The sequence below is a fragment of the Poecilia latipinna genome, unplaced genomic scaffold (assembly GCF_001443285.1).
Source record: "Poecilia latipinna isolate Pla-1442-1.1 unplaced genomic scaffold, P_latipinna-1.0 Scaffold2138, whole genome shotgun sequence".
Lineage (NCBI taxonomy): Eukaryota > Metazoa > Chordata > Actinopteri > Cyprinodontiformes > Poeciliidae > Poecilia > Poecilia latipinna.
The window spans coordinates 20,008-31,815 of NW_015114754.1; the positions used below are offsets into that span (position 1 = coordinate 20,008).

Genomic DNA, 11,808 nt, shown 5'->3' on the forward strand with positions numbered 1-11,808 from the left:
CGGACTGTTTCGCTTCAGTTAATTTTTTATGTTTTTGAAAAAGGCAAGATGTTTAAATTAGCTAATCAATCACTGCTGTGTTCAGGTGATCACTTATCAATAATAAACATTAAACAAGCATAAAATTGTAATTGAATGAATGTAATGTGCTTTGCGTGTAAAATGTTGTTGTCCTGATACATTAGTGGAGCAGTTGTCAGTCAGTTGCCATGGCAACGTATCTGCGTACAGACAGTCAGATTTGAGTTGTTCTTTAATAAGTTTGTCTGAGTGATTTTCACTTTGTGGCGAACTGCACTAAATTAATAAGACCTACATCTCCAAGTTTCATTTTGTTAACTGAGTTGTTCTATCGCAGCAAGTAAGAGAATCAACTTTCTGTCCTGCAGAGTTGTGCACCTGTGCAAAGTTTCTGGATGTAAACGGTATCTATATTTCCTCACACAGACACAATGTCATATTTTATATACATATGCATTTCTGACCTGGGGGTTGTAGTTCTGGTCAAAATGATAGGCCTTGTGAGGAATGGCAGGTTTTTGATTTTGTCCAGACTGATTCTGGTTGCCGCCTCCGTGTCCCAGGAAGCCCAGCTCATCATCTAACATGGGGGCAGACTGAGACCGAGACATGCTGGTCTGCTCCATGGAACCAGGGAGCTCTGGGCGGTCCAAACTGGTCTGCTGCTCAATGGATGAACTGTAGCTTTCCATGGGAATACTGGGAAGAAAGATGAAAATACAAGGCGACATCAGAAACTCAAAGATCCAATCTTTTTCTGATCAGTGAACGTATCATGTTAGAAACTCAACACTCAGTATAATTTCAAAACAAAAAGGAGATATTTGTTAAAACTGGGCTTCTCTCTCACACACATACATACAGTGGGAAGTTTACTCTGTTAATAATAATATATTATTTTAATTACAATTAATGGTAGGGAGGCTATAAAGGAACGTTTTGAAGATTTGAAGGTCGGACACATAATCAGAATTGTCTAAAATCGTTATCAGCAGGCCAAAGACTTACACAAATCGCTGATTGTAGGAATCTCTACAAATCTCTCTTGATTCTCAGCCTAAGTATGAATACTGAACTGACCTGTAGACTTTATAGGAGCCGATGTCGATCTCATCTATGCTCTGGGACTTCTTAAACTTGGATCTGGTCTCCTTCATCATGGGGGAAAGTCGGTCGGAGCTTTTACTCATCACCACTGTGACCTTGTTTCCCCCGCTGACGGTGAGCTGGTCCTTCCTGATCTGCTCCCCCTGGCTGTTGTGATACGTCCAGGATCCGGGTAAAGGTCCTGAGCCCTGCTCCAGTCTGGAAATAAAAACAGAAACAGAAAATCAGATAATCGAATGGACCTAATTTTAACCTAATAAACCATAAACCAGTATTAGTTGTGGGTTGATTAACTGTCAGCCTCTCCAGTGGCTCACCGTGAGTCCATGTCCTTGCGGTCAGGATTGGGGCTTGAGGTTGGCGTCAGGTCCAGTTTTGAGGGGAAAGCAGTCCTGTCCTCCAACGGGCTGGGCGTCCTGGTCCAATTCTGCCAGGGGTTTTGGGAAGAAGGTCCAGAGGATTGTGGGTCGTTATCCGGGGTGGAGCGCTGGTTTCCGTGGTAGGGGAGTGTCTGGGTGTCCAGCTCCAAGGGGACTCCTACGATCCGATCTTGCCTGAGGAGGGGCCGGCGGCCGTGAGCCGACTGGCTGCGGGGTTTGGAGCCCAGCGGCGGATTGCCCTGACTCGTGTTAGAGGACGTCGGGTCCATCGGAGACTCCTCAGCGTCAAAACCCGTGTTGTCATAGTGCTGAGCTTCCGACCAATCAAAAGGCTCGCTGAGCGGACGCCGATCTCCCCGTTGCTGCAGCGTTCCCGACGGAGGGGTTTCTCTCTGAGACAGCAGGGGCTTGGAGTCAATAGGCTTTGGGAATGACTGTGCAAGTCTACGGAAATAAAACACATTAGGAGTCACTTAAAGAGAACAAACTGAACTGTTTCATAGTCGGTGCATCGTGAACATGTGCTGCAGAACAACCCACTGGCACTGGGAACCGGGCAGCTTTCTCTGATGTTCCTCCTAAACATCAACTGGGCAAAGAACCATGTTTGGAGTAATTATGTTTCTAAGAGGATGGATGCCAAATGCAAGTGCCTTCAAACTCTTTTCACTGTCAACAAATATGTTTTACGAGGATGCAGGCAAATAAACAAAAACAAACAAAAAAAAACGCATCGTAGAGACTGAGATCTGAGCAGACGTGAAATAACTAATATAATGTTGAAAGAAATTACAGAGTAAAAGTGGGATAGAAAGACTGGGAAACTAAGAGGAAGTCTGTTTCTAGTGCAGGAGCTTTTCAAAGTCAAGCACCAGAAAAATCTGGATTATTAGATCCAAAAATGTAATTTTTCAGGGATCCCACACATTTTGTATCTGCATATGTTTATTTTTGAAGACTCAAACTAGCACAGTTTCTCAGTCCTCCATAAAAGTTTGATTTAAATTAACCGTAGATACTAAATAAGCTTGAGGTTTAAGCACACAACATTCAGTAAATACCTTCTCTTTTTCTATTTGTTGGTGACTTTCACTTAAAAATTAAAAGAATTTCTATTTATTATATATTTTAATTATAACTGCTACCTGATATATTTAACAAATAGATATTATAAGAAATTTTTTTACAAGATTTAATCTCAGGTAAACAGATTTCTTGAAAATATTTTTAATTATTTGTCAGTAATACACAGTCTGACTTTAATAAAAACTAATCATCACGCCTGAGGCCATAATGTAAGAGATTTGGCTTGCGATCTGAGATTACATTTTTTTACTGCTGTTCATTACTGCGAGACAGAAACCAGATTCAAAACACGTTTTGATATTAATTTTTAATGCGATTCTCAGTTCCACATACGTCAGCTTATATCATTAATGTGCAATACCCTCCGCAGAGGAGCCATGCCTCTTTAATTGGTTCTTTTCATCTCTCTGCAAAAAGCAACGCGCCTCCAAACAGTGGATCCCACACAGGAAGCCTCTTCAAACCAGAGAAAGAACAAACTGAACGGCAATCTGCGGCATCTTAACAAGACTCTCTGACCTTCACGAGCAAACAGACAGGCGAGAAGGTTGCACAAAGATGGAGGGAGAAGAGAAAAGATGGAGCGAGTTGAAAGATGGGTGAGATATGCAAGAGATGGAGAAAACTGCAGGAGAAAAGTTGATAATAGATGAGATGTTTGATGAGAACATTCGCTGCAAAAACACAAAATAAGACAAAACTAACTTGCAAGAGACTTTTTAGCAAGATATATGAGCTTGTTTTAAATAAATAATTCCTTAATATCACTGAAAATGGTGAATTATTTCACTTATTATCAGGGGTGTCACTAGGTTTTAAACATTAGGGGTCTTAGTCCCCAGGAGATGAATGGGCGAGTACAACATTTTTCAAACAACAACAAAAACAAAGAAGTTGCTTTTCTACTTTTAAAACAATATTCAGAGTAACAGAAGCCTCTACAAATGCTATGAAATATGATTATAAACAGTTAATCAATATGATTAAATGTTTTAACATGGAAATGTGCACCTTCTAAGTAAGTACAGCGATATTTCCCAGACTGTTTCAATATAAAGGGAAGCTGACAGATTTATGATCATATTTAATTTAAAAACGACATTTTAAACTGATATTCTGGCAACATTATATTAAATTTGTTGGCAAACAAAAAATTATATCAGCAACAAAAAAACACCAAATTATTCAAAGGGGGGTTGATAATATTTCAGGGGCTCGGGGCCCCATAAAACAGGTCTTGTGACGCCACTGCTTCTAACGAGACATTTTCCCCATGCTTAAGTGAAATAATCTGCCGGCTGAGCTAGTATGTTAATCAATATTAAGCAAGTATTAACTCAAAAATATACTTGTGAGTTACTTTTGTCTTATTTCAGGTGAACCAAGATGTTTCCTGTAGCAACGAGACAGAAAATCCTCCTTCCGATGTCGGTGTGTTTACCTGTTGGTCCAGTGAGTTTGAGGGGCCTGGTCCTTACTGGGGGCGGGCAGGGCAGGAGTGTGTGCGTGCGCATGAGAGTGTGTGTGTGAGTGTGTGTTGGCGGACGGATTGGAGGAGCCTGAGGAGCCCTGAGAGGGCGAGTAGTCGGAGTAGGTGGCCGAGGAGCCACTGTGGTTCAGACAGTGGAGCTTATCGACCTCCTCGTCTGTCGACTCTGGACGGGGACACAGAAGGACAAACGTCTCTTCATAAAATGTCTCACCTGCAGAATAAACGGCTTTGTGCTGCTGAAGGTCACATTTTGGTTGATTTTACTGTTTAATTTTAGGTTTAAGCAGAGTTGGGTAGTAACTAGTTACATTTACTTGAGGAACCTGTTGAAAAAATGTACTTTTAGGAGTATTTTTACTGTGCTGTACTTTTTACTTTTACTTGGTTAATCTTCTGTGAAGTATCGCTACTGTAACATGAGTAAAATTTCTGGATTTTCTACCCGCTGAATGAAAAACAAAAAACATCACCGGACACAGACACACACCTGCAGTTTGTGTTAAAGTTTATAAGTTTTTTATTGAAAGAAACTGATTTAGAAAATTTTTCTTATGTTTTTTTTTGTTAGTTATATGAATTATTGTCATTTTGGTTCTTAAAAAAAGCTAAATGTCCACTTAACTTTATATTTTGGATGATGTAAGTTTAAAAAATTTAAATGATTGATAATTTGATGAGATACTCTGTACTCAGGTGGACTTTTTAACCAAATACTGTTTTACTTTTTACTTGAGTAATTTTGGATACTTCTTACTTTTACTTGTGTAAAAATAAGTTGAAGTGGTGCTGCTCTTACTTGAATACAGTTTTCTGATACTTTTAGAGCAGATTAGGATCGGCCTAATGTTCACTACATTTTTTAACAAAATAATTCTCACATACCTGCTGCTCAGTTCTCTGGTTGCTAGGTGACGGGGTAGGCTTTGCTGGGTTGCTAGGTAACAGGCTGGGTTGCTAGGTGAGGGGAGGGGCCTGCTAATACCGCAAGTTTTTGAAGCAGCTCATTATTCAGACACCAAAAAACATGAACTTATTGCCAAAAAAGGGCTTTTTTTAAAACTGTTTAAGCGGCTTTCAGAAGCAGTAAAAACGCAAGTGGAAGTACAAAAGCACGCAAAATGTAAATTTATCATCATACGTCCCTTTTAAGGAATGTTTTCACAGCTGTAAATTTTAATAAATGAAGACTTTCCTTATTTTTTCACTGACTGAACCGCTGTAGATAGACATAGAAACCAAATATGAAGCAAAGCAGACGAGCTGTTTGGGTTTTCTATTCCCCGTAGAGCTCACATTAAAGAGCTCTGATGAAGCTATTGTTTGTCACAGGGAAGGAGAAATGAACTCTTCCTTTTGGAAGAAGCGATTAAAGCTCTAAATAAATAATTTTGAGCTAGATTTTTTTTTTCTACAAGCTAAAATTAGCTTTGTTTCCTTCAGATGAAAGAAATGCTTTAAGGGTAAGTAAATTAAAACAGGGCAAACTAAACACTGCTTACACCAGACGGAGAGGTGCATTTAGAGGTTCATTGAATCTCTCTCTCTGTAATGTGTTACTGAGAGATCCTCTGCCTCACATTGTGACTAATTGATGGACGCCATTGCAACATGCCTCACAGTTCCTAAAAATAAAACCATTAAGTTACCATTTGCAGCTTTGTGATTACGACTGTCTGCGTGACGCGGTACCTTTCTTATCCTTCCCCAGCAGCACCACCTTTGGTTTGTACATCTGTGGCTCCACCAGCGTCGGCCTCATATCGGAGATACGGATGTCATTAGGAGAGCCGCCCATCGAGTCCTGAGCAAGGATAAACAAACCCAGTCACTGTAACGCAGGTCTAAATACGCCCAGCTAAGATGTGCAAAAGGAACACAAAATAAATTAAGCATTATTTCACTTTGAAAGAGTTAGAGTAGCAGCTTCAACTTAAGTGCATTTATTCAGCGCAAAATTAAATTTAATTTGTTCTAATATATTCCACTCAGCATCTCTGCACTGCAAAAACACAAAATCTCACCAAGTAATTTTTGTCGTCTTTCTAGTGTAAATATCTTAGTTCACTTGAAATTAGATAAATTAACTTACAAGTAACTTTCACTTGTAACAATACATTTTTCCTATGTTATAAGTTAAATAATTTGCCAGTGTAACTAGTACTTTTTCATTGTTATTAAGGAATTATTTTCTGAAAACAAGCTTCTATATTTAGCTAAAAAGTTAGTTTTGTCTTATTTCAAGTGTGCTAAGATATTTGCACTATAAACTAAACCAAAACTACTTGGTAGTATTTTGTGTTTTTACAGTGTGCTGCTTAATTTCACAGTTCCTTTTCATCAACAGGGCATTACTTCTTCCCACAGCATTTTACGAAGGATCATACAGTGAGACCCAGCAGCTGGGACAAAAAGGCCTGGATTATGTTACAAAACGTCGCAGACACTCAGAACCTGTAAAAAATGTAAAGATTTACAGGACAAGCCTATTCTTTTTATTAAATTATTGGTTTGTAAAACAGCGTTTTATATTTGCTACTTTTTTACCAAAATGAAGCTAATCTGCATCTGAAGCCTCTAAATTTTGTGCCAAAGCTTTTTTGCCTAAAAGGTAATATGTTTTAAAGTTTAAATATGAAGGGTGGTGTCTATATATATATATATATATATCAAATAATCAGCAAAGCATCATGCCCCTTCGACATGTTTTTGTTCATTTCAGTAATAATATGTTTTATCCCTTCAATGACTGCATGAATCTTGTATTAAACAATATGAAAAACAGCAGAACAACCCCACAGTAAACACTTAACTCCTGTTTTTATGAGCTAGCGGCTTAAGTTTTGTACCTCAGAGCTTTCTGTCAAGTCCTCCTTGTCCTTCCTCTTGGGAATGTCGATGCCAGAATTATGCATTGATCCTTGATCCATTAGCTGAGACTGAGAGAAGTCCTGCATCTCTCTGTCAGTCACCTGGCAAACAGTTTCATTTCGTCCGTCAAATGAATCAAACACCTGCATCAACTGAGCAAAGTAAGAGGTTAAGACACACTTTGGTCAGTTTCATTTTCACATCAACATCATGAATTCAGAGGCTATAATCCAGGCGCTGTAACTGTTTCCATGGCAACATCTAAACCTGACAAAGAGATTTGCAATGAGACTACATCAGTGTCTGACCTCACAAATGCATGACTGAACCGCAAGTTAAAGCAGCAAACTGAGAGGCGACGTCTTGTGTAACTTCTTTAAAAATATGGTTTTCTTTTACATATTTGTAAAAACTGTCTCTATGTAGTGACAGTTTAATATGAGTCAGATAAAAGATTGAACTCTTCATCTTCCTCCCTGAGCTGCTGTTGGTGCCTGAAGAAATGCTCCGCTCCCGGCCAAAAACAACCAATCAGAGCCAGGAGGAGGGTCTTAGCGCTGTCAATCAAGTTCATGAACGCGCTGCTATAAAATAAACAGTTTCTTTTGGTGATGACACACATAAAAATGTAATGTTGATGGTGTTTCTTTATAAATTTGTAATTCTGTATTTCTATAACGTAAAGCACCTGCTGCTGAAATGCTCTACACAAATAAATTGATTGATTTATCCGCCATCAGTGGTGGCCATGGCAACTGGCCAAGAGGGAGGACATGAGCATGACTGACAGCGCTAAGCCCCGCCTACGGGCTCTGATTGGTTGTTTCTAGTCAGCACTGGGAGAAGCAGAAGAGCTCAATTTTTCAGAGATTTTCTGCAAAAACATATTTTTTATGAAAGGTTTATGAAAGATACTCTTTGGTATCTGAATATTTTAGGCAATAATTATGCTTAAATAAATCAAAATATTGTAAATACAATGTAAAATTCAGATTAAGACATGACATACTGAGGAAGTTTCTGCAGGTTTCTGCCTGTTTCTCACCTCTTTTGGGGGCAGGGGCCACGGCGGCTCGTACTGCTCTTTGCTGAGGTGAGCATGCTCCATGTTGGTTCCTGCTGAGGTGGCGGTGCCTGAGCTCAGCTGGTGCTGGTGCCCATGTCCTGGATGCATGCTTTTACCCACAAGGCTCTGCACTGATTTAACCATGTTCTTCAGATCCTCAGGGTACGGCGTTGGGTAGCGCTTCAGGTTTATTTCCACCTGAAGCCAACAGAAACCGTTAAATCAGGGCTGTCCATCTGTTTGTCCAAACTGTAGCCAAAAAACCCAACGCAAAATCAAGAAAGTAAAGCAGTCTGATTTTTATTGTAGATCCAAAACCTGAAAGAGATTTTCCTTTGATGTGTTAGGGTTTTTGTAGACAGAAGAAAAGGAGAACATTTTGCCAAAATCTCAGAAATCTTGTTATTAATCTCAGAAATCTTCTGGACAGCATCTGGAAATTCTTCAAAAGAAAATTTTTGAGATTTGAAATTCAGAAAATATTTTGTAGAAATTTTTTGATATCTGAAAATGTAATTTTTTTTCCAGGAAATTTCCTTGTTTTTGTGGATAATTTCTAAGATTACTGTCACAATGGTCCTAATACGCTGCAGCAGATTTTGCATGTTTGTTGTATTAGAAGAAAAATGTCTAGTTTTCAGTTTCTTCTGGGTTTGATTGATTATTTTTTTTCAGTAATAAAAACAGGATTTGGGTCACTTTCTTTCAAAATTTTTGCTATATTGATCCAAGAATAAAAGCTGATTTGGGTGCAACTTTTCAGTAAAAGTCTCTGGACAAACCTGGTTTTACCTTTTGTTAAAATTTAGTTATAAAAACATGAATTTACATTTTCTTGTGTAAGAAAATTTTGTAGGTAACAATTTTTACCCTGATTACAAATTAAAAGCATCCATCTACATTTACAGGCCAAATTTGTGTCATTTTTGAAATGCAGTTTTGGCCGCTAGAAAATCAGTCCAAGGACCACAAGTGGCCCCCGAGCCGCACTTTGGACACCCTGCTTTAAATTAAGCATTATTAATTTTCTTTTTCAGATTCATTCAGCAGTGTTTTAATCATGCTAGTTATTATTAAACAGCTAGAAAAGTGTCACAAAACATCCAGAGAGAGAGAAATGAGCAGAATCAGAAAGCGGACCTTGACCTTCCCAGAGTTGTCTTCCTCATCCTTCTTGTCCTCAAAGTCAAAGGCCACCGTCATCCTCTGCTGCCTCTGCTCTTCCCACAGTGTAGGATTAAAGCTGTCGCTATCCGACTGGTAATCTGTAAAAATACAGAGAAATTAAATTTAATAGACAAGACGAGAATTTTACAGAGATAAACTGTCAGAGATCCCAAATTTAACTAATGTTGAACTGCAAAAACACAAAATCTTACCAAGTATTTTGGTCTAGTTTCAAATGTAAATATCTTAGTGCACTTGAAATAAGACAAAAAGTACTTAGAAGAAACTTTTTAGCAATATAAATGATCTTTTCAATTTCTTAATATTAAAAAAAGTATTTATTACTGATTATTTCACGTTTAACCTGGGAAAAATGTTTTGTTTTAAGTGAAATCATCATGTTGTAATGTTATAAAAATCCAATAAATAATAAATATACATATAAAAACGTTAATGGGTGCTTTGAAATAATATTGCTTTAGCATTATGAAACAGAATCATGTTAACATAAATCCAATGCCGTGATTGGAGATGAAGCATTACCTATAAGCTTTTTTTTTTTTAATTTACGGCATACTGAAGCACATAAAAAATCTCAAAATTACCTAAAATGTAATATTCTAAGAAGCTTTTCACATTTTAACAACAAAAAACAGGTTTTTATAAGTGAAATAATCTGCCAGTTCAACTATTGGAGAATTATTTACCTAAAACATGCTCCAGTATTTTGCTAAAAAGTTACTTTAGTTTAGTTTTGTGTTAGTTTTCATAAGGGAAATTTATTATTATGATTTCAGTGCTGAGCGAGTAGCAGCAGCTGTTTGTTACTCGCACACTTTGTAATATTTGTGAAGCAATTTTTAAGAAAACAATGATTTGTGAACCTGAGGGGAATTACATGAGCATGAAAGCTGCAAACCATCACAAAACAGTCTGAGGATAATTCACTTGTATACAATGTAAAGACATAAAGAAAGAATATTTACAGCAGCAAGTAGAAGGATATAATAAAACTAGTCCTGTGAATTCTTCAAAATCTAAATTTCACTGGTAACTTTAAGTTTTGCTCTTTCAGTTGAGCTTTTTTAAACCTTAAAAAGATTGGGGGTAAGTCCTAAACATTTTGATTTTGGAAATATTTCAGGATCACCCAGTGATGTTGTCCAAACCAAACTAATTACATGAGCTTTCCTTGACAACATTCAAACTTTCTGCAACATAAAAACAGATATTTTCTACCTTCATCATGCCTGGGCTGCTGTGGAAACATGTAGTTGGTCAAAACTTTCTGTTTGGTTTCTGGATGGGCTTCCGTCTGCAGCGGGATCAAAGCTTTGGACTGAAAAACAGAAACAAACGGTCAAACTTTCATCTCTCCACTCGCTTTTTACTGTTAGAGGAAACAAGCTGGACCAAATCACCTTTAGATTAAAAAATTATTTTATTAAATTTGTCATTAATATTTTGTCAACACTAATATGACAGATATCAATTCAGAGCACTGACACCAAAAATAACCAGTGGCCCTTTAATGAAACTTTAATGTGCATGATTAGTAATATATGTAATATGCTAATAATGTCTAAATTGAAATTTGTGGAAGTGTGTGAATACATTAGCATCATTTTAAATGGAAATATATGTTTGCCTTGACATTTCATCAACATTTGAAATTTAAATGTGCTTTTGACTTTAACAGAGACATTAAGATTCACTGTTGTAATGGCTTTCATTATAATTCATAACATTTGATCAAACTCAAAGTATTAAAATATTCTGAAGCGTTAAAGTGTAGCCTGGAACTAAATTAGGATTTAAAGGTAGTGAAATAAATCAGCACTGCACTTCCATTTAACAAAGTTTATTTTACAAAGTTTAGTAAAGATTGCAAAAAATCAAGTCTAAAAAATGATATTTTATAGAATATATAGAACAATTTTATCATCTTAAATTGTTGTTTGTCAGCGTTTCCACTGACCAGATAATTGCGCAATTTAACATTTCAAAAATTAATTTGCTTAATGGAAACATGGCAATTTTGAAAAAGTACCTTCTTGTTTTCGATAAAAAAGTTTTGACATTAGAATATTTGACTGTATTGAAGTTGGTTTATTTCGCATCACATGAGTCACTTGATCAACAACCAGATGCTGCTGCTGTCACAAACCACAAAGAAGACGACGTCAGGAAGTAGTTGGAGGTTGATGGCGCAAAATATTTTAACAACTTGAATAAACTTATTCATGTGTGATTTTTAATTGTGCTTCTTATTTAATGGAAACATCACAACTTGGTTTAGTTTCTAGTGCAATTGGTTTTAGGTGTTGTTACATATGGACTCCTTGCAGCCTGATGTCAAGTGCACAAGATCCCGACCCGTCTCTCTGTTGGAGAGCAAAAAGTTGCTAGCTGATGATGGCTAGCATAGGTTTCAGCGGTTAAGTACTTAAATTCACACCTGATATATTAAAATAAAGGGACGCAGTGCTTTGCTGCTAATTGTCAACACGATGACAAACTTGATAACAAGGTGAGAAAAAAGTTTTAAATAAGAAAGAAAATAGCGATTGAGACAAAAGTAGGTCAGCTATGCTAGCTTGACTTTGACAACTTTAACATGT

General features: G+C 37.3%; 1 protein-coding gene across 11 annotated transcripts in view; it reads right to left on the bottom strand.

Moving 5' to 3' along the window:
• LOC106936415 (leucine-rich repeat-containing protein 7) overlaps window positions 1-11,808 on the bottom strand; it is a 94,391-nt gene that overhangs the window by 19,928 nt on the left and 62,655 nt on the right. For 7 of the 11 annotated variants that reach the window (XM_015017403.1, XM_015017401.1, XM_015017407.1 and 4 more), the window contains 9 exons: window positions 10,427-10,526; window positions 9,161-9,285; window positions 8,000-8,218; window positions 6,933-7,106; window positions 5,776-5,887; window positions 4,036-4,249; window positions 1,446-1,952; window positions 1,102-1,326; window positions 486-720 (listed from right to left, as the gene is read on the bottom strand). In XM_015017403.1, the coding sequence (XP_014872889.1) occupies window positions 486-720; window positions 1,102-1,326; window positions 1,446-1,952; window positions 4,036-4,249; window positions 5,776-5,887; window positions 6,933-7,106; window positions 8,000-8,218; window positions 9,161-9,285; window positions 10,427-10,526 (1,911 nt within the window). The remainder of the gene's footprint in view (window positions 1-485; window positions 721-1,101; window positions 1,327-1,445; window positions 1,953-4,035; window positions 4,250-5,775; window positions 5,888-6,932; window positions 7,107-7,999; window positions 8,219-9,160; window positions 9,286-10,426; window positions 10,527-11,808) is intronic. The other 4 variants (XM_015017402.1, XM_015017404.1, XM_015017410.1 and 1 more) reach the window with 2 other exon arrangements.